This window comes from Mixophyes fleayi, chromosome 10 (genome assembly GCF_038048845.1).
Source record: "Mixophyes fleayi isolate aMixFle1 chromosome 10, aMixFle1.hap1, whole genome shotgun sequence".
Classification (NCBI taxonomy): domain Eukaryota; kingdom Metazoa; phylum Chordata; class Amphibia; order Anura; family Limnodynastidae; genus Mixophyes; species Mixophyes fleayi.
This window is the reverse complement of record NC_134411.1, coordinates 84,700,663-84,728,573: the sequence shown is the minus strand read 5'-3', so window position 1 is coordinate 84,728,573 and position 27,911 is coordinate 84,700,663. Positions and strand designations below refer to the sequence as shown.

Sequence of the window (27,911 nt, the reverse complement as noted above, 5' to 3'; positions counted from 1 at the left end):
TGAAAGCCTAAGAAATGCCATCATTAAAATTGATTTTAACCAGTAATAAACAAAAAACGAGTGCTATACTGTTAAAAAGTAATGCACATGATAGATAACACTTTATTTCTGTGCATAATACTACCTTGACTGCACATAGTCCCTTGTCTTTTATGCTTTGTCTGAGAAATACTAAAATATTTATCGCACCTAGAGGCAGTATTAGAAATCACCTCGTTTTATTTTTTTTACTAGCAAGATCGTGATTAGGAATTTCAGCAATATGCAGGTTCTGTAATCACTGATAAAGTTTTATTATGTGTCTGTTGTGAAAGGCTGATGTTGAAGTCTCAGACACAGTACATTTTGTGAATTTCAAATTGAAAGAGAAAGGTAAAAAGGACAGGGAACAAAAAGATTGACTTTATTGAGGCAACATAATAAACACATATCAATAAATGCCCACACAATTTACAGGCTCGGCCTGAGCGAGTAGATGCCTGATACTGTGGTTGCATTAAAGCTCAGTCAATGTGCTTAAATGAACATAACTTTCATCCATCAGCATTAAATTCATTTGTTCTCGCTTCTGTGGTCATTAGTGAAAGACATTCGTCTTTGTCGTTCTTAACAGCCTCTGGACTTCGAGAGCAAGAAATCCTATACGCTGAAGGTAGAAGCAGTCAATGTTCATATTGATCCACATTTCATCAGCGGGGTACCGTTCAAAGATACCGCAACGGTAAAAGTTACAGTGGAGGATGCCGATGAGCCGCCTGTGTTCTCCTCGCCTACGTATCTCCTGGAAGTGCATGAAAATGCGGCCATCAATGGTGTGATTGGCCAGGTGACGGCACGAGATCCTGATGTGATGTCAAGTCCCATAAGGTAATGAATCGAATGAGATTTGTATCGATCATAAGAATTCTGAGTATTCCATGTTAGAATGTTGTGTACGATGTATTATCCTAAGTTGTGATGGCTCCTTAGCAGGCCACGGTGGGCATTTGCAACAGGTGCCCAGCATTTTAGAAACCCCTATAACAGGATTTGTTGTCTTTCCAATGTAAGTGTTGTAGTGTTAGGACCAAACTTATGTGGGTGTACACCACTAGAAATTATGATTGCTTCTTTTGAGAGAACATAAAAAGGATACCTGGGTGTTGAGTGTTGCAAAGGGCGACAAAGGATTGGGTGCAAGATGCACTGTCAACCATGCTCCATTCTCTACAACAATGAACACAATCCCTTTAGACATTTATTCACCAATCAATGCGAAAAGCAGCTATCACCGTAAGCAAAGTGGGTGTATAGCCATTTAAATAATGGAATACACTTTTAGTCAACTATAATATTGCATCTTCTATTTCATAATTTAAGTCTTTAAATATGACTATAAACTGAATAGTGGGGGCCCAGCTTTTTTTGCCCTGGGTCCATTAGTTCTGACCCAAATCATTCTACTCAACATCACTCTCTGAACATTTCCCTCTATTAAAATGGTCAATGTATTAATATGTTGCATTTCAGGGGAAATATAAATAGGGCCTTGTTTTATATTTCTAAATATATCTATTTTTATCTATTGATGCCAGCAAAAACAGTTGACTCAAATACATAGGAACAAGGCTTAGGACAGTGGTATGGCACTACCCACACACTTTTAATAATTGGTTTAGTGCTATAATTGTGTTTGTGATAAATGAAACTCAGATGGAAAATACTAATGCACAAACACCTATGCAATATAATGAGATATAGCTTTAATTTTGGATAATCAAAAGTATCGAACTGAATAAACTATATTGACCTTCTCAAAACCATAATATTTTGATCCCCTTCCGGACCAGACTAATTTTCACTTTTTTTGCATTGTCGCTCTGATTAGGAACAACCTTTTATTGTCTTAGATTACAAAAGCAAATTTAATAATTTGTATTTAATAAAACATGTGACTTTCCCTGAAAGCATATTTTGCCCCGTTATTTATGGGCATTATGTAAGAAACAACAGGCACAAGTTAACTAATTTAAACGCCAAAATGTACCCCTTCAATTAAATGCAATCTGACAATTCTGAAGTATTTAAGGATTCATTTTGCACTTTTTTTTCTTAGGTACATTTTTTTATCAGTTTGCTATACTTTTGAGGGCAAAAAAATGTGATTTTTTAAATAAACTTTTTAATATTTATTTAACTTTTTGTTTTACATGTTTCTCTACTGTGGGGAAGACACTATATTTTTTTTATATATATTTTAATTACTAGACCATATATTTACTGATAATAAAATAAGCTTGGATGCCAGCTACATCTAAGCTTATGTTAGAGCATGTAAACAATCCAGGGACTGTGGGGACAGCTCTAATGGTCTAATGAGACCAAGAGGTTGTCCATCCTAGAAGAAGACACTGGTGAATCTCCATGTAACATAGACATTCTCAAGCACCTGCCTACCATGCTTTATGTAAGAACATTATGTGCAGGTGATCTGGTTGCCAGGAATGAGTTCAAACTGTTCTCGGAGGAGGCATTAGACAGTGATAGCTTGACTCTAGTGCCCATCAGCAGAATGTAGATGAACATTCGGTGATCATTAAGGACTCAATGTAGGAGGTAGTTAAAGAAGACCAATTTTAATGGACAGGACAAAATGTGCTAATGCCATATTTTCAAATATGGATGATTGCTCTTTAATAATGCTACTCTTCTTTTTCCTTTATATATAGTATGTCTGATGTAAGTATTAAGAGGTGAATGTCTAGTAATGCTATTCCTGCCATTTTCCTAGGTTACATTTAGAAGTGTGGGTGCCTACTGTAGCACCCCTAGAGATACATTGCTTTTGTATCTTTCTCATAATCCCTCCTGTCAATCCTATTGATGTGTGATTATCCAGCTTGTAGACATTATCTAGTGACATTGGGTGGTTCTACCTCAACTGGAAGCTTAGTATGATGTCATTGGGGACACGACAAGTTCCACAGATCTGAAAAATGAACAGGCAAAGAGGAGTTAACTAGTAATTTGCATCAAGACATAGTCGGAAACTATGTTTAACACAAACACTCCATGAACTATTCTCATTTCAGGCTACAGTACCTTCCACTAATTTCTTCTAAACCAAGAAAAATATATAATACATAGTTAAAACAAGAAGTAATGAGTTTATATGATTTACACTGATGGTTTAAGGAGGAAAATAGAAGGTGTTGATGTTTCACAGTACATTTACAAAACATATGCTATCCGCTAGTCCAAGTTGCAATATGAGAAAAATACCATATGCTTAATGTACTTCACTTGATATCCACGCTGATTGAATATATATAATTATGATGTATTTGCAATGAATGCTAATTCTTTTTTTCCTTGATGTAATCGTTTTATGTTTTTTATGTAAAATGTTTCTTTTAATATCCAATTATAGATTAGGATTGGATAAGATGTCTTCATTCTTAAAACTATTTGTGCACACCTTTGCTGTGTGAGTTTACAATTCGCCGCATAGAATGTAGTTTAAAGTTAGTCCCATTATACCGCCTTGTTAAATCTACACCTCAGGCTGTTGTGTCTTCTAGAGCATCTTAATCAAGAAACAGCAGAGCTCAGACTTAGGCCTCAAAAAGGTGCTTGATCTCTCTGTCCTTTGATTTTTGGCAGCAACGACAACAATTGAAGGACATGTCTGTGGTTACAAGAGGCGCAAGGACATAGATCTTTATCAATACAAGGTGGCTTGGCCCATTTACAGTTATAACTTTAAGACTTCCGTAGCGGTTAAAGTTTTCATGAGTTCTGGTCTTCCTAGGATCAGCATTTGGTTAGATACTGAAAATATTCAAAGTGTTCCCATTTTCTACACACAATGAGGGCAGTCTGAAGTCTGTTAATTCACACAAGGTGCCTCAATGATGTTACTAGTTTCCATTGTTCTGTATATCGGTTTAACAAACAATTATTGGTTCGGACCACAAAATGGCTGCCTCAACTCTGTGTTATTCCTTTAGGATACAGACACCATAGTTACAGTAGCTAGTAAGAGTATATTCCTTTAACTATCTTATTATTATTTATTTATGTAGCACCGATCATAATACACAGGGCTGTACAGATAAAATGTAATCATTCACATCAGTCCCTGCTCTATTACCGCTTAGATTCTAAATCCCTACCACAAGCACTTTAAGGTTCATTTCATCAGTAGCCGATTAACCTACTAGTATGTTTTTGGACCGGGGGAGGTGGTGGTAGTCAATCATTATTCTGACAACACTTACCCCGACGTGTTGACAGCGAACGGCTCCTTCCTGACTGATGTGACCAATGACCGCAAGGCATTGCGACGAATGAAGACGCCGGGGAGAGTTGTTGACGTCACCTACAACTCTCATCGGCGTCTTCATTCGTCGCGAGGCCTTGCAGTCGTTGGTCACATCAGTCGGAAAGGAGCCTGGTCGGGAAGGAGCCGTTCGCTGTCAACACGCCTGGGTAAGTGTTGTCGGAATAATGATCATCGTTATTCCGTACCCCACCCGTGGGAGGAACGCGTGGAACATGGAGGAAACCCACGCAAACGTGGAGAATATACAAACTCCAGACAGATAAGGCCATGGTTGGAACTGAACTCATTTCCCCAGCGCTGTGAGACAGCAATGCCAACCACTGTGCCACTGTACTACTCAACTGCATTTGTCACACTAAAGGAAGCAAGAGATGGCTAGTAAAGAGTAGGCAAACTACATGTCAAAGGGAAGTACCAGTTTCTGCTTTAAATAATGGGAGTACTAAAAGGAGTGGAATATTCTTTTTACAATCTGCCCTAACCATGAAGTAATAACCCACAAAGTCAACTATTATTGAGTATCATGTTCTGCTGTCATAAAACCAGTGTTGTTTCTCTAACTATCTTGGTCAGCTACATCTACACCTTCAATACCAAATATTCATAAAAGCATCATTTATAACAAGTTTGTAAACACAGGCTCTAATAATTGCTTTAAAACAGGAAGATTATTCTTATAGATTTGTATTGAACTGACATAGGAAAAATCCAGCAGGAATCCAACCCATAGCTTTTAATCAAAGTTCATCAATACATCCTATGAAAGGCATACCTGAATTTATGGAAGGTCACAAAGGGTGACCGGTATGTAACGGGGCCCCTTGGCTCCATCAGTGATTTCATTTTTTTATTTTATTCAATAATAATTAATTATTTCCATATTCTATCAAAACATGGGCTGAAATATAGTTGAATAGGTGAGTTTTAATTTTGCAGAGATAGGATACCGCTGGTGTTATAACTCCCGAGATCCATGGTAAAATATGAGACTGGACCCATCGTATCTTATATTAAAATGAGCTCAAGTGAAGAGCTTCGTAGGTTTAAAGCCATGTGTTCCCAGACAGGACAAACACTGCAGCAATAATATTTTCCCCATGGGGCATGGAAGGCGCCAATTCTAAGCATTCTATGACAATGGGCCCGATAGTTCGTGCACACCCTGCTGGTGGAATGAAGAATTAAGCCTGCATTGTGTTATAGCCATATTGAAATGTGAATGAATAGATTGTCTTCAACGTTCTGACCACACACAATAGTAACACTTTTCACAATTTAACTATGTCCCAATGTTATCCTTCCTGCTATAATTTTATACTCTCAAAATGCAATTTTAGTAACTGCATCATTTTGGGGAATAGTTTTGAAATACCTCATATTTTTCCTCTATATGCATCCTTGGTAAATTCATCCTACGGGCAGAGGTTTGCCACGTTATACTGCTGCAGCTTTACACTAAAGCATAGGCAAACCGATGGGGGTGGGGGGGCGGGGTTCCTAGTGCCTGGAAACCCCCCTCCAAGCCGGGGACACTGTATAATTGAGGTGGCTGGACCCTGCTCCCGCTTCACACAGCTCTGCTTGAAAAGGGAGAGCTGCGTACACTACTGTTAGGTGCACGCAGCTCTCCCTTTTCAAGCATTGCTCATGTATATTATGGGGATAGGAAGAGTTAGAGAACAGCTAAGCACTGTCTAAAATGATAGCCATGCCCCCATGCATGCTGGTCACGCCCACTGGTGGCGTGGTGTGAAAAACCCCCCTCTAGAAATCCTGCGTTTGGCCCTGAAAAGGGTCTATTTATTAAGCAGTGAAGGGTCAAAATGCCTCTGATTTTTCTGGCATTAACCTTATCACCAGCACTTACTGCTATCCCCATACACCTCTACGGTGACAGCAACATTAGGTAAACTATTAATCTGCGAAAAGCAAAGTAACACCAGCTCACAATGGCGTTACTGGTCATTATCAATGGGATCAAACACTTTCTCCATTTGCCGGCAGCATTAGGCTGCCGGTGAACAGAGAAAAGTCATTGTGGAGGAAGCGCAGTAATGGCGGGGCTCTCAGAGACGCCCCGTTATGGTAAATTACAGCTGTGTTTCATTATGCATCACTGTGATTTGAGTGATGCATATTGGGCAGCACGATGGCTAAGTGGTTAGCACTTCTGCCTCGCAGCGCTGGGGTCATGAGTTCAATTCCCAACCATGGCCTTATCTGAGTGGAGTTTGTATGTACTCCCTTTGTTTGCGTGGGTTTCCTCCGGGTGCTCCGGTTTCCTCCCCCACTCCAAAAACATACTGGTAGGTTAATTGGCTGCTATCAGAATTGCTCTTAGTCTCTCTCTGTCTGTGTGTGTGTGTATTAGGAAATTTAGAATATAAGCTCCAATGGGGCAGAGACTGAAGTGAGTGAGTTCTCTGTAAAGCGCTGCGGAATCAGTGGCGCTATATAAATAAATGATGATGATGATGATTGATTGTTACCGTAGTTTATTAATAAATATACCTATTGCTACTTTAAAAGGCTGTATACACAGATATCCTAGATTCCCAAAAAATCATTAATTTAGATTTATGTTTTTGCATCTAGAATTAGCATTTTTTAATTTATAATCCTAAAATTACATCCCGAAATCCCCCATTCCCCATCCCCCATGATGATCTGTGGCCTAAAACATCTTTCAACATTGCCTTATGCAAATAAAGAAGTGGAAGTTGCTCAATCAATTTATAGGCTATAGCACGTGCTTGAAAGGGTGGGGTTATCCTGAAAGGAACAAACACACAGAGAGATCCCCCAGCACACTGCTATAGCCAGCAACAGATCTGCCATTTCTACTGTAGATAAAAATGCAAAAGTCTTAGTTGCACACATTTGCAAATGTATGTTAAAGCCATCCTGCCACGCCAAGGCGCGTTTGCTGATAGGGTAGTCCTAACTCTAAACAATGAGAGTCCCATATATTTGGGCCATACATATGTGTTTTTAAATTGAGAGCTAACTTACCAAAGAGGTACCCCAGAAGCCTCCAAATAGCAATTCAGCACCAGTACCCCCTTTCAGCTACTGACACCAACATGCCTCTCAGACAAATAAAGAAGTGGAAGTTGCTCAATCAATTTATAGCCCCATGATCAGATTCCTTGGATGATTTGCCGATAGGAGCCAATCGCTCTTTTGAGATCTGAAAAAAGGAGAAACGTTTGACAGAAAAATATAACGGAGCTCCTCTTTTCTTGTATAATATGAATTATACAAAACAATCTACCGATAAATCATGGGCTTAAATACTGCACCACGGAGACACCAGTGTAATTTGTTTGGATGGCATGCAGCTGATTTAGTATATTATATCACGATAAATGTCGTAGATTACATATTTAGAGCTTAATTAATAACACGTTTAAAACATGTCATCCGCCGAACTGGAAGCTGCTTTATAATTTCCTTATTGACGACGTCTATTTATCATATTGTGGTTGATTTATTGAGTGCTTGTGAGACATAACATATGCTGCTACAAAGTAAATAGCTGATGCTCGTATGGAAATCACCCTATCTCATGAGTGATGGAAACAAAATATATTATATGAATTTTTTTTTTATTTTTTTTTTTTATTTTCAATTCACAGGTTTTCCATTGATCGGCACACGGATCTTGATCGGCAGTTTAACATTAATGCAGATGATGGCAAAATAACACTGGCAACAGCCCTCGATAGAGAAACCAATATGTGGCATAACATCACGGTGGTAGCTACAGAAACCAGTGAGTTTGCAAAATTTTGTTAAGATCTTTACTTGTTACCTGTAACTAGTTAGTAGGTATTCACATTTCACTTGGTTACATGGTGGCAATGAGGAAAATGAATTATTAAAAACTCTGCTAATACAAAAAAATAAATCCAATAGAAATTACTGTCAATCAACTTGGCTAAGCTTTACTAATTAAACAGTGAACTGTTTAAAAAATGTGAATAGGATCATTGTTAAGATCTTTACTTGTTACCTGTAACTAGTTAGTAGGTATTCACATTTCACTTGGTTACATGGTGGCAATGAGTACAATGAATTATTAAAAACTCTGCTAATACAAAAAAATAAATCCAATAGAAATTATTGTCAATCAACTTGGCTAAGCTTGACTAATAAAAAGGTGAACTGTTTAAAAAATGTGAATAGGATCATTGCAGCCAGCTCTCTGATAAGTTATTATCACTATGTTGTTGATAATCAGTGTTGTGCATTGGATTATCGGTGATCTGTTTGTTTAGAGACTCCTTCTTTTTTTGGATATTATTGTCTGTTGGATTAATTACAATGCCATAATTTTATTTCATATGCTATACATATTAAATCTCATTTCAATTAATAGATTTATGTACAACCATCGATGTGAAAAAATAATGTTGAAAACAACCTTCTCTTGCTATATACTAGTGTATTTGCTGTATATTAGCTGCGTTTTGCTTTGCATTCAATTTTGGCTTTGAAATTCCTTCTTACGCTGTCCACAGATTATTTCCCAATCTGGCTAACTTTATTAACATGCACGATAATGATTTGCTCTATTTTGATCGGCGTATTATCAGCTCTCGGATTATTGTCTTATGTCACCGGAGATATCTCTGTACGTGTTGTCTATTCCACGCTTGACGGACAAGAAATGTATCTTGGTTTTTTTTTCTATCAAATGTTAGAAAAGCTGTCAGTCTGTACTGATAATGTGCTTACTATAAGGACCACTGATCCCTATTTTTAGAGCTCTCTAATGTGTAAACTGAGAACAAGCGAGCCCCCCAAAAAACATGGATAAAACAAAGTGTCCACATAGCATATATCAGTAATGCAGTTAAACAAAACTTTTACGGAGAAATCTATTTGTGGTAGATATAAAATCAAATTCAATCAGAATCATGTAATCATATTGCCGTGCGTGCACTGTAATTGCATTATACTTCACTGTAGTGCGCTAGAGCCAGTTCAACCACCAGGCAAACCTAGGTGGTTGCCTAGGGTGCCAATGGTTCGGGGGCACCTAAAAAACTGTATGAGTGACATAATCTTACCCATCCAGTGATTTAAATGCCCCTGTGGAACCCCCACATGCAGCGCCGGCCGCTGACATGAAGGAGTAGCAGCTGTCAGCGTCTTACAAATGACTGTCAACGCTAAGCTGGGAGTTTGGCGATTGGCTGTAATATCACAGCCAAGAATCATTCTCTCTGTCTGAGGAGCAGGGGATCCCTCCCCCACTTCCCGAGAGGTAAGAAGCACCAGTGGTGGGGATATCACTTCCGAGGGGTCTGGTACCATTTTGCGCTGACGGTAATAGCGACACTGTGTATACCTACAAAAAAAATGGCGATTTGAAGAATGCCTACAAAAAGAAAATGATGACTTACAATAAAAACTACACTGTACATCCTCAACATTCTTCCGCTACATATCGATTCCTGTCATTGCCGACACTTTCAATTTACGTAACTGCTCATAGCCACAATGAAATCTCTGTATTTAAAGCGGCAATGCCTAACCCTAATTTGTAAATAACATCTTAAGGTCGTGGGGTCCTGTCATTGCCGCTTTAAATACAGAGATATCACTGCGGCTATGAACAGTGACGTAAATTGAAAGTGCCGGCATTGACAGGAATCGGTATGTAGTGGAAGAATGTCGATAATGTACAGAGTAATTTTTATTGCAAATTATCGTTTTTTTTTGTAGGCATTCTGCAAATCGTCATTTTTTGTAGGTTTAGTCGATGTCGGTATAGTGGTAGTCATTAATATGACTACCACCGACCTCCGATGGTGTGAGGAAAGCTACTTTTGAGGGAGTGTGGCACCACTTCCGAATGGGGTGCCATCTAGAATTCCCACAGGGCTTCCTCTAGCCCTGAGTGGGTATGCCAAATTTAACAAGAAAATCTGTGTGTGTGTGATGTCATTTCAAAGTGTTCCATGCAATCTACATTCTAAGTTGTAAATAGTTTCAAAGAATGTACAAAACTATTTTATTTTCCACTTTAAAAATATAAAAATAAAGGTAGGCTTAAATAAATATTTGTTTCTTTAATTTGTTGTTTGCATTATGCCATTATCACATTCCCGTAGACATGACCCATTGATACAATACAACTAGATAAGCATATAAACAGCCGTGGATTGAGCACATTCCACTACTGCAAGTATGGTATTGATAAAGGTGAAACTAATAGTTAATTAAGTTCCTGACCGTTTTCTAGAATATGATTTTAATTGGCAGTAGAAGAAAGCTTTCTGCACACATATATGATCATTTCTGCAATGTGTACCAGACTGCTTGTTTATTTACTTTTTCCTTTTTAATTAGAAGGTGTCCAATTAAAATCTCCAATTACAGAGGATTACGCTATGATACTTGCTCTGAAATTCATAAAAATAGGTATTTAAAAAAATGTGAAACTTTTTTCGAGGACCTCACAACTCCCTGTTCTATATTTATTTCGGATATTTGTTTTTTTTTATTTTATTTTATTGCCAAATAACAGTAATAACATCATATAGGGCCGCTGGTTGTATAATATTAAGAAAAGATGGTGATTTCTCCAATCGTTTAATTCCACTAAAAAAAAAAAAAATCAATACCATCCAATTATGTTGAGGGCTATTGAGATCATTAGAAGCGTCATCTCTAGCAATGTGCTTGTTGGATAAATTAGCCTGTGTTTATATTTAAGCACAACGCAAGCAGTTGCTTTGTTAAAAGAAAAAAGAAAGCTGTAATTGGCTTTCATTCTAAAGTCGTTCTGCAATGTACATGTACAAAGGTTAATAAAAATGAAGGACATAGATATAAGTAAGAGAGAAGAGTTCCTATGATGATTTATCTGTAGGAACAGATCTTCTCTGTGAATTGCAGATGTTCAGAATGTAAAGGGTTAATATTGACACAGTTCTGGGGGTAACTAGATGATTGTTTTGTAAATCTGAGATATTCTGCATGTCTCTGTATCTGTTAGGAGGGAATTAAAACACTGCATAATATGAGCAGCAGACACATAGGCAAACCGAGGAGGGGTGGGGGGGGGGGTTCCTAGTGCCTGGAAACCCCCATCCAAGCCTGGGGCACTGTATAATTGAGGTGGCTGGACCCTACCCCCACTTCACATGGCTCTGCTTGAAATGGGAGAGCTGCGTGCACCTAACAGTAGTGCACGCAGCATTGCCCATTTATATTATGGGGATAGGAAGAGTTGGAGAGCAGCCAAGCACTGACTTAAATTATAAACACGCCCCATGCATTCTGGTCACGCACTCTGGCGGCGTGGTGTGGAAACCCCCCTCTACAAATCCTGCGTTTGCCCCTGAGACATCAGAGTATATTAATGTACAATTTGATTAAAAAAAAATTGAAAAATATTTTCTGACTGATGTATATAATTTACGTCTGTGAATGTTACTTTGTACCCTGAACCTTGTTCTTTGTTGTTCCCCTCTTTTTCCTTTTGTTTTCAGCACCCTCCCCCCAAATGTTACTTTAAAATTTATAAATATGAATAAATAAAACAAAAGCAAAACAATTGGAAAAATTGTTAGAACTTTTTATGGTCCACATAATTTTGCCCAGTGTTTATCAGATTGATCAGGGATGTTCGTTAGTAAGGACAGTGCTGCATGTGCATCAGTGTGGTGATGTGAGGAGGGGAATGGATGCAGGCAGGAAGATCTAGACACTGTAAAGAGCAGGGTCCTCCAACAGCTCCTAATGAGGATGTGAAGCTGTTAAACTGGAGCGTAAATTTTGCAGTGTCATAAGCATCTTATATGCCAAGAAATTATGCATACAACTTGTTTTGGAACATACTTTGGGTTTGCAAGTTGGCTTGAGAGCCGTGTTTATCCAATCATCTAGTTTATAGTACATGAAAGATGCAAAGTTGCATGTATTGTGTAGTTGCAAGCAATGCCACCTCCAAGATTAAAAAAAAATAATATATATAATAATTTAACAATTTAACAGCAACTTTATATTCCAGCATGGAATTAACCTACAAATAAAACAGATGTATGTATTTATTTATTTACTTTTATATTTGTGCAATTCTTGGACTTTAAACACTATAGAAACTTTGTCAGTGTTATGGTAAATCGTAATTATGTACCAAATAATCAAAGCACATAAAAGCTACATCAGGTAAACAATTGGCAGCCCGCTATTGAGACGTGTCACAATAGTAAACCCTAGATCTGTAGATGTTAAGGGCCTGAGTTAATAAGGAGAGCAAAGGATGAAAAAATAAGTACATTTGCACCTGGGCTAAACCATGTTGCATTGGAGGGGGAGGCAAATTTAAAATGTGGAGACATGTTTATAGTTGGGGTAGGGCATGTCCTAGATCAACTTTTAATTTCAGTGTAAAAATAAAGCTATCAACTCTTTGTATGCTACATGGAAACACAGCCAGTATTTTCCGTATGGGCAAAATAATAAACTAATTTGCACCCCTTGCATTGTAACATGGTTTTGTCCAGGAGCAAACTTACTCCTTTTTTTTTTGCTCTGCTTTCCTTAATGACTCAGGCCCTGACTGTTCTGTGTTTTAGCAGTCAAATGAATAAAATCCCCTGCAACCGTTAGTGTACGTCTCTTCCTTCGTGATCTTCCTTGATTTGGTTTTAATTTATTTTGTTACTTCCTAAGATTATGAGGTTAAAATCTTGTCTGTAACAACCAATTTTATATTCTCACTGTGTTCAAATGGGCAACTGCCAAGGGGGAGCCCCAGGCAAGTTTGCAGTGCTTAAAGTATTTTAGGATGTTAACCGAAGCAGGGAAGAAAAATACTTTTTTCTGTGTCAGAGTGTTGATATGGGTCAGAATTAATTATCTGGGTGTATTTTGTGCTACAAAGTTTTATTTAAAAAAAAAGGGAGACTTTAGTGCTGAATACATTTAAGACCTCTATGTATAACCCCCATGCGAGATGCATGTTATAGATGAATCATGGTTGAGCGTGCTTGATTTACAATTCAGTTCACCTTACACTATAATGGAGAACATCTTTGCATGTCAATACAGTCGTTTCCAAAAAAGCTGATTTATTTAGGCGGAGGAGCAGAATGCTTTGAATTTTAATTTAGGCATCATGTATATTTGTTCAAGTAATGTAGCATTGAACGAGATGGACACTTTAATATAAAGCGAAAACTCAAACTGGGTTACAAAAAACAACCAATAGGAGAAACGACAAAGTCAAAACCTAATGTATTGTAATTTAAAGTTCGTGCCGAAATTTTTTTTACATTTGGGTGCTTGTGATACGTTAACATATTACAGTTATAGAATCCATGCCATACAGGGATAGCGGCATAGGCAAAAAAATTGGGGTCTCATGGCAAAATTTTAAATAAGCCCCCAATGTATCTCAATCCCTTACTTAACTTACTGAACAGCTCTAGTGCGAGAGACACTCAGGACACAGAGAGAAAGGGAACATCACAAATTACTTTTGGGGGTATATTTACTAAACTGCGGGTTTAAAAAGGTGTAGATGTTGCCTATAGCAACCAATCAGCTTCTAGCTGTCATTTATTTAGTACATTCTAGGAAATGACAGCTAGAATCTGGTTGCTATAGGCAACATCTCCACTTTTTCAAACCCACAGTTTAGTAAATATACCCCTTGGAGTCTTAGAATGCAAGGTATTCTGTAGATTCAAACACCTTTCTTAAATTGTCTGTTGAGTGAGGTTACCCTAATATTCTCCTTTGAGCATTGCAGTCAGAGGTGATGGAAGAGGTGAACTAGCTACGGTAGTTATACCATGTACTATGGACAGCACGGTGGCTCAGTGGTTAGCACTTCTGTCCCACAGCACAGGGGTCATGAGTTCAATTCCCTACCATGGCCTTATCTGTGTGGAGTTTGTATGTTCTCTTTCTGATTGCATGGGTTTCCTCCGGGTGCTCAGGTTTCCTCCCACACTCCAAAAACATACAGGTAGGTTAATTGGCTGCTATCAAAATTGATCATAGTCTCTGTGTGTGTTAGGAAATTTAGACTGTAAGTTCCAATGGGGCAGTGAGTGAGTGAGTTCTCTGTACAGCGCTGCAGAATTAGTGGCGCTATATAAGTAAATAAATGAATATGAAAGGGGTTAGCATATTTATTACAATACTGCAAAAACCACATATTTAATTCACCAGTAGTATTTTTTCCCCTTTTATGCCCCCAAGTGTACCTTGCATACTCCTTTCACACCTTGCCGAAAGCCCCCTCCTTATTTTTGCCAGGAAAACTACAGTACGTGCTTGATGAAGACAAAATTATAGAAAAAGAGCAAAAAATAAACATGAAGAGATTTATATGTTCCCCATTTATGTGTTAAGTTTGTCCATAGGGTGAATACAGCTCATCAGAGATTAGATTTTCTATTAATATCACCACTTGTGTAAGAAGACTGCTATATTTGCAAACGCGCCCGTACTTTTGTGAGGAATATAGGGATCATTGCTGTCTGTAGGTGTACCTAGCTTTGGGTATGTATTAATGTCCTTGCAGAATCAAAAGATGCGCACGAGGAACAATGGATCAACATTACACTTACAAACTCGTAACAGTCTGGTTGGCTTCCTAATCAGTATAATATACACACAATTTCAGTCAGCATACAGATACACAAATACAGCATAAACACATGAATGCACATAAGTACAACAACAAATATGATTAAGCATAATAGCAGACACGTGGGTCAAGTCTGAGTAAGGCCGAGCAATTACAGGTAGCACAACAACAAGTACAAATTCTGTGTGTATGAGTAAACAATCAGCATAGCGGTCACACAAGGAATTCAGCGTTGGACATCACAGAGGCAAATTAGGTAGCTAGTTATAAGACGTAGGGGTAAATGTATTAACCTCCGGATTCTTGAACTCCCGCGAGTTCGGCGTCTTCAGCGCTTAAATTTAAAGCGGCGCTGCCTTGTAAAGGGAAGTTTCCCTTTACAAGTTTCCCTTTACAAGGCAGAGCCACTTTAAATTTAAGCGCTGAAGACGCCGAACTCGCGGGAGTTCAAGAATCCGGAGGTTAATTCATTTACCCCGTAGTGTAGAGAGTACCCTGGTCGCAGGAGCTTACACTCTGTACCTGTTCATAAGCAGCCTTATCTCTATTTATTTCTCTACTACCATCCCATGATCTGCTGCTGACCGCAATGCATTCCCTCCTCTTACCTATAACTGCAGGACTTTTCTAGCGTAACACCTGTCCTCTGAAACTCTCTACCTCACTCATCAGACTCTTTCCATTTCTTATTTTTTCAGAGAGGCTGACCCTGACTACCCATAGCTACATTTCCAATCATCCTGTACATGTGAATGAATTTAAATATAGGGAAATGACAAGGGATGTCACAGGAAGCCTATTTTGCATGCTGTGATTTGCCATTTCAGCTTTTTGTTTTGTATTGCAATCTGTATAGTCGCTGCTTAAGGGCTGTGGTTCTAGTTGTTTTTAATGGAGGGGAGGAAACATTCCGACATAACAAAATCACAGAAAAGGCAAGGTGACACCAAACAGCAATTATTCATTTTATATTTCAGTATTCAACTTTTTTTGTGTTTAATTGTCCTTTGCAATTTAAACTTTAGGTTATGTTATCACTTATAATTGTTTGCATTATCATTATTATTATTATTAGTAGTAGTAGTATTGCTACTACTACTTTTTATCCGCTCCCTGGGCCTTTAAATCGAGCAGCGAGCATGAAAAATGTTTCTACCATTCAACTAAGAAGACCACCCAACATTACCGGAAAGGCTTGGGGCCGAAAAGAATGAACTATATTACACCTTACAGAAGATTGTCATTTTCCTGAAAATATATTGTATCAACGAGTTTCCAGATGTGGAACACGGAAAAAAATAAAAAACTTTGTCGCCTGTTCTACCCATGGCTCATTTCATCTAATCTTATACTGAAAAAAAAAATGCTGTTCTTTCCTACTCCTCCTGGGAAAATGTCAGAAAATGCTACTGCTTTACAACTCTACCCTAAAATGTCAGTTAGACCTTCTGCTATCCGTGTGAGCGAACGTGTATTCCAAAAGTGCTTTCTTTTCTGAAACACAGTGGTAATCTTTAGAATGAATTACATGCTGCAAATCTATATAATTATGGCAAATTGCCTTGAAAATGTATAGTTCTTCTATGTCCGTATCCATCAACTTAACATCATGCTGGGCAACGCTGATTCTTGTTGTCTACTCAGTTTCTATTGGCGAGAATGACTGTATCCCGTACACAACCCTGATAATAATGTCTGGCTAAGTATAGATGCAAAGAATCCTGGCTAATTAGATTGTTTGATTTTTTAGTCTCTCCTCTTTATGTTTAACCTATTGCTTGTCTAGAGGTGTCTGCAAATGGCAAAACGCCTTGCAGATCCCTACAGCACAGCAAGAATTAAAGCACAAACTGACAATCTCACCTTCTGTTAAACTCTCAAGTCACTAAGCACATTATTTTGTAGCCTAGGCTGTCTATTCATTTGTAATGTCTTCTGCTTTATAGGCAGCAATCTGTGTCATTTATTTATCACCAACTTATGAAGCAGTATGGTTGCTATAGAGAGCGACTGTCCGTTGTTTCCGTCTTTGTTTTTTTGTTGGCTTTTTCTGTTTCTATTTGTCTTTCGTCATTTCTTTTTGCGCTTGGTAAGTTTACATTCCCCCCTTTCCTCAATTAGTGCTATGTTCCGTCAATGACTTAGTAGTACATTTGTAAGTGTTATGATTTTAGGATTAGAATTTTCGCATTGATAGCAGGAAAAGAAAATGTTATAATAACAATAACCGGTAGCTCAGGATGCGAGGATGAATGTAAAGTAACAGTAGATTGCCCTCATTATACCCGGTTACAAGTGTTGGAGAGAAAATGTGCGATTTTGTAGTCTGTGCGTCAACTCTTAGAGAGATAAAAAATAGAGGTGACTGAGTAAAAGTAAAAATTTGATAATGTAGAAATGTAAAACAGTAAACTGTTATGAGGTACAGCGACTCTTGGATGGAATATAATAGTGAAAAATCATGCAGTACACTTATCAAAGACGCAGTAGAAGCTTTTTTTCTTGTTTAAAGGCCAGAACCAGTTTTATAGAATATTACTCCAAACACAAAAATATGATGTCTTGAAGGATAATTCTATGTTTTGGTTGGAAGATTGTTTTGGCTATCAGCGGTCCTGGGACATCATGCGTACTGTGGTTCACTGTTCTCTCCGCCACACTCCCACTGGCGGATGAAGTAATATTGGTTCTGCTGAAACCAGAAGAGTGCAGCAGACATTCAGTAGACTCTGCTCACTCCTGATGAGCCGGTCTTTTGTTCCGCTAGGCAGTAAGTTGTCCACCAACAACTCTTTGCTAGCAAGAGCGTGCAGGAGAGAGCAGGGCAGCAAAGGGCACGTAAGAGAAGACAGCAGACCCACCAGATAGTCTGAAGGCCAGATTCTAGGTAAGTAACCTATTGGGTAGAGAGGAGAAAACACTTTCAAAACTGTTTTGCAAAATATTTGCATCTATCCGCATTTGGCCTAAAAAATGTTGTACTTTCATGGGCAGAATTTGACCTTAAGTCTTCGCAGGTCTTCTCCAAACACACCATAGAATGAATTGACTGTCATTGTCCCAGCTATATTCATAGACTATAAATTCTGCAAAATGATCACTTACAAATACAGCGCAGACTGGCTTTCTGCGGAATGGCGAAAGCAAAAGCAGAACTGTGTCACCGGAACATTTCACTTCTGCTAAATGGCCCATTCCAGAGTGAAATTTGAATCGTGCGACATGTGGCTGCAATTTTAATGCTTTCTTTCGATTTTCACCTAAAGCTAGATCTTGAGAACCTGTTGTTTCCTATAACAGACCAGCACTGAATAGTTTATTTGCTCATTGCTTCATAAAACTTCCTCTTTCCTCCATGAGCCCAATCTCATAGAGTTTAAGATCCCAGAGTTATCATCTCGTATTTGTAGTGGCATTTTAAACTCAGTGAACAAGCAATATTGGGCAAGAGGGTACATGTACTGCAGAAATTAAAATGAGCATACTAAGCAGCACAACAAGTACATAGACACTTTAATATTAATTGTATTATCCTTTATTTATATAGCGCCAACACACACACAGGCCCATTTAGTTAATAAACAATTATCCTACCCTTATGTTATTGGACAGGGGGAGAAAACCAGAGCACACGCGAAAAAGCTTGAGAACATATAAACTCCACATAGATAGCGCACTGGTCATTTGTACCCTTTATTATTGCTCAACCTTTGTGACACAGGACATCACATTATCAAACTACAGTTCTAATGTACCAAATATGATATTCTGAGGCTCACGCGTTTCACGCTCACACTTTCCTTAGGCTGCAGTTTCTCTGATATTGAGAAGGAAAAATTCCACAGGTCTAAGAATCTTTCTGTCTCAATGGTGTAACAGGAAGATTCTGAGTACTCTTCTACTTCTGCTTGGTTTCTTAAACCAGTCTATAGCCTCATAGAGCATCACAGAGAAGCATACTGTATAACAGTGTAATATATGGTGGCACAAAACAAGGGAAATCAACCCTACGTTGATTTGTATACAGGTAGAACAAGGTATGAATTTGGCCCCATGGCTACACTTCATCATCATCATGTATTTATATAGCGCCACTGATTCCGCAGTCCCTGCCCCATTGGAGCTTACAGTCTAAATTCCATAACATACACTCAGAGAGAGAGCGAGAGAGAGGGTCTAGGGTCAACTTTGATAGCAGCCAATTAACCTACTAATAAGGTTGTTTTTTTGGAGTGTGGGAGGAAACCGGAGCACCTGGAGGAAACCCATGCAAACACAGGGAGAACATACAAACTCCACACAGTTAAGGCCATGGTCGGGAATTGAACTCATGACGCCAACGCTGCCAGGCAGAAGTGCTAACCACTACGCCACCGTGTTGCCCTACTGTTGCCTTTACTTTAATTCAATGTTAAGGATAAACCATATATCACTTCCACTGCAGGGAATAAAAATGGCTCATATCCCATTTAATCCTTTATCAAGAATGTTTTTAATTCTGTCTAAAGGGAAACTACCAGGAGAAGCTTGGCAAGAGAAGGCAATTGCCCTACATTGGTTGTTTTACAGGTGTGCCTGCCCCCCCCCTCAGCCCAGCCACACTCAGGGGTGGGGAGCAGGGGGGGCATTTACCCTCCAGCTTGGTCCCATAGTGGGCTACCTTAGACTGGGTCACTGGGCTACATTTCTTTCCTTTAAAATGTTCCTAATAGGTTGCTGAGCCGAGTTTCCCCCACCCACCCCCCCCCCCCAGGGTTATAATTTGGCAGCCTCTGCTCACACTCCTACTTGGATGGGGCTGCTCTCAGGGAGTAGGAGGAGTACAGAGTCACAATACACAACACCTGGCTGTGCGACCTTACGGAATTTCATTGACCCATGTGGTCATCTATTGAAAGACCATCGGATATTTTTGCAAAATATGAAATAATATAACAAACATATAATAAGTTGCATGAGGGCAAAGCTAGTGATCCGTCACCCCCTCTGCTTTCCTTTCCAAACTAACCTTTTATTGTCAACATGTCCTGTAGGGGGCGTTACTGATCCATTGACCAGTTCCTTCTACTTGCCTACTGTAGTCAAAAATGACCAGCATTTCCCTGGCAATTGCACCAAATAAAATAATGCAATCCCCTTTTTATACCACTCTTTTTGATGTCATACATTGTCATAGGTACATGCAATGCTTGCAAAAAATTTTTTTTACTGTTACTTAAAGGATGAAGACGTCCATTAGCAATTAGTTCATCGTACCAGTATATATTATATATATATTTTTTTTCATTATCTGGTTCTAAATAGAGCTGGAGATGGAATTCCGTTGAACCTCTTGTATGATATCTTTATTCACTTTAATGAAAATAAAAGACAAGCCAGAGGGTAAGAAAAAGGTTCACCCTCTAAATTTAGTGTAATACCTTTCTGTAAAATGGACTTTTCAGTCTATCCATTCACACAGCCCCAGTGTAATTGAAACTTTATTCCGTGGGTTCTGTATGATAGGTAATACTTTGCTCAGATCTTCGCTATCTACTTACCTTTCTGACATTTGAAAAATAGGATTCAGCATGAAAATAGTCCCTGTGAAACCAATTTCAATTTTACAGTCAGGCTTGTGGAATATAAGAGAGATAGAGAGGTGAGAAAATACGAGAATCCATTAATTGTTAATTCCCATTTTGGCTAAAACCCATTTACCTTTCCTGATAACATAGAGCACATCACCACAAGCCATACTGCTCTTTCTTGGATGTTAAAGAAGAGGCTGCGAGCACAGGAATTTTGCCCATTAATAAAACCATATAGCACTCTGCGGTATACTGTGACACTCATCTCTGGGGACTACAATGGAGTCTGAATTAACCTTTGTGTAGAGTGCAACAAAAAAGACAATTTTGAAGTGTTCCATTGTTTTAAAGCTTAGGGTTCTACAGCAATAAACGGTTTGAAGTCTGGATCACCGCTTCTGCTCCCATTGTGATATTATTGACCTTAGGCGAATCCAAAAGCTACAACGTGTCATAAATGTCTTAGTAGCATTAATGAGATAAAAAAGCGGTATTAAATTCTGACCACACAGATTGTGTCTTGACTACAGGCAAAACAGACCTGTCTTATTACCAAGTAATGGTATGGGGGGGCTTCTTATATTTCATTTAAAACAATGTTTATTATAATTTATTTGCCAATGATATTTAAATCTGCACGGCTTGGGGAGAGCTCTCTATATAGACATAAGACAGTGATATGATTACTATGTATGGTTAGAATAACATTCTATTACACGCTATAAATATATAGGACACTACACAAACCCAACATAACCTAACCACTGGGCATAATACATTTCTTTTAAGCTCTATAGTCATGATCTGATCACTGGACATTGTATATTTAATATTTTATTTATTATTTTTTATTTATATAGAACCATCATATTATGCAGCTCTTTAGTCGCTTTAGTCCGTGCCCCATTGCAACTTACAGTCTAAATTCGCTACCAAAGTTTGCACAAGCACACACACACACACTAGTGTGCTTTTATGTCTGCAGTTAATTAACCAATCAGTATGTTTATTGGACTGTGGAAAGAAACTGGAGCATCCGTAAGAATCCACACAGACACGTCAAGATCATACAAGCTCCACACAGATAGGGTTGAAACTGAACCAACATGACGTCCATATTAATGCGCATAGGACACTTCTCCTACCCAATATTACCCGAACACTGAACATGATCATAATATACATTTTCCTCAGGGCCCCGTTGAAGCTGTAATGGACTGCTATGGCTATAGTTATGCCCTTGTTAATGGCAGTCACTAGTATAGTTTTGCATTAATTGGGGGACAGAAGATTGCAGCAACCAATCACATTATGTCTTTTTCTAGTGATTGAATTCTTTGTGTCACAACACCTTTATCTGTGCACCAGTTTTCATAAAGCGCCCTACATTATTAAAAAACAAAACAAAAACTATTTAATATAATTAATGAGAAGGGTAACTTCTGAGTTGTCACTTCAGGCCCATCCCTGTAAACAGAGAAAATGAGCAAAAACATAGGGACATCCATAGACTAGTTCTGTTGGTTCTCATGCACCACTTTAAGCTAGAGATGCTCGGGCTCGGTTTTCTGAAAACTGAGCCCACCTGAACTTAGCAGATCTGAGTACCGAGCTGAACATGCTCTGTACTTTCGCGCACCCTCGGAACTGAAAACGAGGCAAAACATCATTGTTGCGTCATCGGATCTTGCGAGTTTTGGATTTTATAAGTACCCGCCCTCCCCAGGAGATCCAGCGCCATTGCTCACACAGAAACAGGGGTAGCCGTGTTCTTGTCACTCTCCAGTGACATTGCTCAGTGCCATTGCTCACACAGAAACAGGGGTAGCAGTGTTCTCGACACTCTCCATTCTCCAGTTCCATTGCTCACATAGAAACAGGAGGGGTAGCAGTGTTCTTTTTACTTGACAAAAATTGACTGGAAATTAATGTTATTGAGGTTAATAATAATGTAGAAACAAAAAAAGAGCCAACTTATGTGATTTTAGCATTTTTTAGCGATTTAAAAAAAAAAATGCAGATCAAAAACCAAAGCTCGTGAGGGCGGTTTTGCCAAAACCAAAACATGAAGTTAATACAGATCCAAAACCAAAGCCAAAACACGGGGGTCAGTGAGCATCTCTACTTTAAGCCAGAAGGAGATTTTATTTACATTGTGACCTGGTGCCAAAGTTGACACCTTTAAAATAAATAGTGAGTTCCCACTCAATTAAACCAGTTGCCAAATTATGTCAAATTATATTAAGACACTTGCTGGGCTCTACCAAATAACAAACTTTAAAGGAGAACTACAGGAATAAATATTATTTTAAAAGAAAGTCCATTTTCCCTACTATTACAACCGGAGGATTCACTCTTTGAGTGAACTACCACCTGCTTTAAACTTGCTTTTTCTGTTCTCCAGGCCATAGAGTCTAGTGAACGTTGTTGTAGTAGGCCTATCGTCAGTGTGTCAGGGACTTTGATTGGAAGAGAATTGCAGCTCATCCCAGTGACTTCCCTGACATGCTTTAAAGTTTTTCACCCCTAGACCATGTCTGTGCTCTCCAATACATGCATTTACAAACATACTGCAGACTGACGAAGAAAAAGAAGATCGAAGATTGTATCATGTGAACTTCACAACTGTTCCTCCACATAACTCGATTTACTTGATTGTTTTTCCAGGACTTTTGGCCATCTCTACTATCGGACATACATAAGGAAAAAAAAGGATAAAATAAGGAAACGATTGGTATACGTGCCATCCCTGCAGAAATTGGAATATTTACTAGTTATAAATATTTCTGTGCCAACAATTGTAGTGGTTACAAACAATAATCTCAGCTTTCCTATACCTACAGCATTTATCCGTTCGGCTATATAGCTTGTTGTGCAGAAAGAAAAAAACATATTATTTATGAGAAGTGTTTTCTCTCAAGTGTCAAAAGCCAGCACTTATTATAAATTATGTTAATGTCACAAATGCTAGAAAGCACAGAGAATACATTACCTGCTACTTGGCCGGTCATAAAACATATCGTTATGTTTTTCTCTGTTATTTTCACTGTTTAATTGCATTAACCATGAGATATGACAAATGTGGTAAATTCCTCTGTAACAATTGTGTAAGCTTACAATGTTTTGCTATAGACTCTTGGGTTCCATGATTGGACAGAACGGAGTATATTAATACATCTTGTTGTTAGCCATGTTCCCAGCTTCTGTAGCCAGCCAGGACAGTGATTACAGTTGACACAGCCCTAGGTGTTATGATTGAATATGCCATATATTATTTATAGTATGCTTAGGTGTCTCTATCCAACTCCCCATATATTATTCTATCCCTTTCTCCTTTATTCCACCTTGCATGAAGAAAATAGGTATTTGTTAGAGACCAAATCCCCCCAAAAAAAGAAAAAGAACAGGGAAAAAGTAAATTAAATGAGCATAGAACCATTTCTATGCTGATCTCTAGACGCAACGCATTCCGGGGCTCATGCTACGCGTTCCGGGGCTCAGGCTAACAACTGATGTTTTTTATAAGTCATCTAGTGGTTGATTCCATATTACTGTTACATCACAAAATGCCCTTAGCAAGTGTCCTCTAACGCAATAAATAAATAAAGACACACAAGACTTATTTGGCAGAGAAAAGTCACAACATTTATTGGAAATACATTAATTAATTTAATTAATCAATTAAAGTGGTGGCAAACGAAAAGCACGACCAATCAGCTACCAGCCATTACTGCACCTAATTATGGCAGCTAAACAAAAAACATACACAACCCCAATGGTTCCAGTATAATGGATCGAGGATCCTAAGACCCCTGTCCATTACACAAAAATAGTAAAAATAAAATAAACACAGATTTTTAAATAAAGGACTCTATTTATCACAATTATGGTGATTAAAATATGTTACTTATCGCTGTTATTTGCCCTTATTTAATTGCCAGGGCAGCTGAGCAATATTTAGCTGGCACAGACATGATAATTATCCTTTAGCCGGACAATCATCATCATCATCACCAGTTATTTACATAGCGCCACTATTTCTGCAGCGCTGTAAAGAGAACTCACTCACATCAGTCCCTGCCCTATTGAGGCTTACAGTCTAAATTCCCTAACACACACACACGGGTCAATTTTGTTAGCAGCCAATTAACCTACCAGTATGTTTTTGGAGTGTGGGAAGAAACCGGAGCACCTGGAGGAAACCCACGCAAACACACGGAGAACATACAAACTCTACATAGATAAGGCCAGGGTCATCAATTGAACTCATGACCCCAGTGCTGTGAGGCAGAAGTGCTAACCACTGAGCCACCGTGCTGCCCAATGCACAAAGTACAGGGATAGACCATGCCAGCTTGTGTCATTGTGAAGCAGAATTCACCACTAGTTGGACCCATTACCCTACTGCTGACCCTCCAACATGACTCCGCTCCCAAGTTTCAAACTTTTTTTTTTCCTGTTCCAGTAACCTGAACTGAATCAGTTCATTGTGTCTCTCTCAGTAATTCAGCACAGGTAACTACAATAGCAAATCAAGTGGGAAGTTCCCCAGTATAACATTTTGTATCAGGGGTAAAAAGGGTAATGTTGGAGGGTCTGCCACTGATACTGATACCGGCAACGGTAATCCTGAAGGAATGTGTGTGCTCTAAGGTGGAAAAACCTGTATGTTAGGGAATAGTATTTTAAATCAATCCTCCTTTAATAGTTCATTCGAGCATCAGTCATTTAGGTTAGTGCACCTGTCTAAGCCCTGGCTCTGGGAAAACACAAGTATTACAGACATCTCATATATATCGGTGATATATTTGGACTAAGGCCTCTGAACAGCCTGTACTGTTCCTTCCAAGTTAATGGGATTCACCTGTGTGTAATCAAGGAAGAGGATTTAAGTGACTACAGGGATGCATCTCCGTTTGATATCTCTCTCCCGAGGAGAGGAAATGATGCATTAAGATCCTGTGAGAAATTTTAAAATGTGGTGCTAAGAAACTGCTGTAGAATACCATTATTTAGTGAAGTGTTTTTCTGCCGTTATGTAAGTGAAGCGACTGCTCGACGCTAGTCAGAGCCAGTCTTCATTCTCTGCTCCGACACACGTTGATGAGCATTTATGAAACCTGGAAAAAGGGGGGTGTTACCCATAGGAACCAATCAGGTGTTTGCATTCAAATGAGCCAAGTTGTGGAGGAAGTTTCCGGTGAAACGGGCAATTGTTCGGAATGTACAGTCTAGAGTTAAATCATCATCATCACCATTTATTTATATAGCGCCACTGATTCCGCAGCACTGTAGAGAGAACTCACTCACATCAGTCCCTGCCCCATTGGAGCTTACAGTCTAAATTCCCTAACATACATACACAGACCGAGAGAGACTAAGGGCAATTTAATAGCAGCCAATTAACCTACCAGTATGTTTTTGGAGTGTGGGAAGAAAACCGGAGCACCAGGAGGAAACCCACGCAAACAGGGGGAGAACATACAAACTCCACACAGATAAGGCCATGGTTGGGATTTGAACTCATGACCCCAGCGCTGTAAGGTAGAAGTGCTAACCACTGAGCCACTGTTGGGACAACAACTGTGTCAGTTCATTCTCTCTGCTCTCACCCTTTATATGTAATCCATTATGTCCCGTCTCAGATGAAGCACCAGCGAAAATAAACATTATATTACATTTAGAACTCTCCAATTATAAAGTAATCTTGCATGGAAACTCCCTTGCTGCTGACATGATCTTCATAATTAGGATGATACTGTTATGACAACTGGTCCATAGTTACAAAATGTAATTCATAACAAGCATTAACATTCTGTTGCTATCTATACTACTCAGAGTATCAGCGGGCAACAGGGGCAGCGGACTGCCTGTCCTTTACCTGTGCCCCCCCCCCCCCCAGATGGCTGTACGTGATCCCATGTGGCCTTCCTCCTCTTTCATGTTACTCATCATTGGATTAGAGATTTAAAGCAAAACAGACTCAAACCCCTACAATCTATTTTGCACGCTGCGGCAAGATTGATTTTCCTTGCAAATCGTTATTCCTCTGTTGAATCACTCTGTATGTCTCTACACTGGCTGCATGTTTTTTACCTAATCCAATATAAAATACTTTTACTAACCTACAAGGCCATCAACAAAGCTGCACCAACATACATCTCCTCTCTTGTCTCAAAAAATCTCCCAACTCGCCAACTCCGTTCTGCACTAGATCTGCGTCTCTCATCCACCCTCATTACATCCTCCCATTCCAGGTTACAGGATTTTTTTCGTGCGGCACCCACTCTATAGAATTCTCTCCCTCGCACAATAAGACTCTCCTCTGGTCTACAAGCTTTCAAGCGTTCTCTGAAAACCCACTTCTTCAGACAAGCTTATAATATTCCTTAACCACCCTCTTAACCTCACTACATTACCCTATTACCACCCGTTGCACAATTTCACACAAGACAACTACCCCTTGACCAGCATTGTTGTGTGACAGGATCATTTAATTTATAAGTCACGTTTACCTTTGCAGTCTGGCTGGGCCGAAATTCAAAATGTAGACTTAACCTCATGTGTCAAACTCCCATTGTCCCATAGATTGTAAGCTTGCGAGCAGGGCCTTCTCACCTCTTTGTCCATTTTACCCAGTTTGTTTATTAGTTTACTATGTTTGTCCCCAATTGTAAAGCGCTACGGAATATGTTGGCGCTATATAAATAAATGATGATGATGACTGATTATAACTAGAGATGAGTGAAATTGCAGCGTATTTGCACGCGGATAAGGCTGTTTTTAATTCTTGCAGAGGTGCGAATACAGTACAATCTCCCAACATTGTCTCCAAGCACTAGGCCATCACAACCATCCCCCACTCCCTTTAAACTATACTTGACTTGACTTAACCTGATCACCAGAGGTGTGCATGGCATCTACTCACTTACTTGTGAGCGGGAACAAGCCCCCAAACTTCCCACAAGTTGCGACAAACATGTCGACTAAGTCTTCAGTGACTTCTAGAACCCTTATAATCTCTATCACATACATTTCCTCCTATAATAATGCACTAGAGAAAAGTTCACTCATTTTCAACTCCTAATATATTTAACATCGATGAGTTAAGCAATACTGTAATTTACCAGATTAGTCAATAAAAAGATAACATTTAGCAGAAGATAAATGTAACTACAATATAGTTGTTCTGGTATTTATATACAGACGATATATCTAACGAAGACAGACTAAATGTAGACAACATTGGTCGGGATTCTGCTTTAAAAAGAAGATACATTTTTCTTCTCATATAGAAAATTAAATTAAAAAATGTTTCACTCCCTTTGGAATAGTATTATAAACATTCCTGCCAATTCTTTTCCCCAGATGCAGTGTTTAAAACATTAAAAAAAATAAA

The 27,911-nt window shown here is 38.8% G+C and overlaps 1 protein-coding gene across 1 annotated transcript in view; it reads left to right on the top strand.

Annotated features, from left to right (window-relative positions):
• CDH8 (cadherin 8) overlaps positions 1 to 27,911 on the top strand; it is a 288,359-nt gene that overhangs the window by 213,031 nt on the left and 47,417 nt on the right. The window contains exons 7-8 of the mRNA XM_075189000.1: positions 614 to 867; positions 7,963 to 8,099. Of these exons, the coding sequence (XP_075045101.1) occupies positions 614 to 867; positions 7,963 to 8,099 (391 nt within the window). The remainder of the gene's footprint in view (positions 1 to 613; positions 868 to 7,962; positions 8,100 to 27,911) is intronic.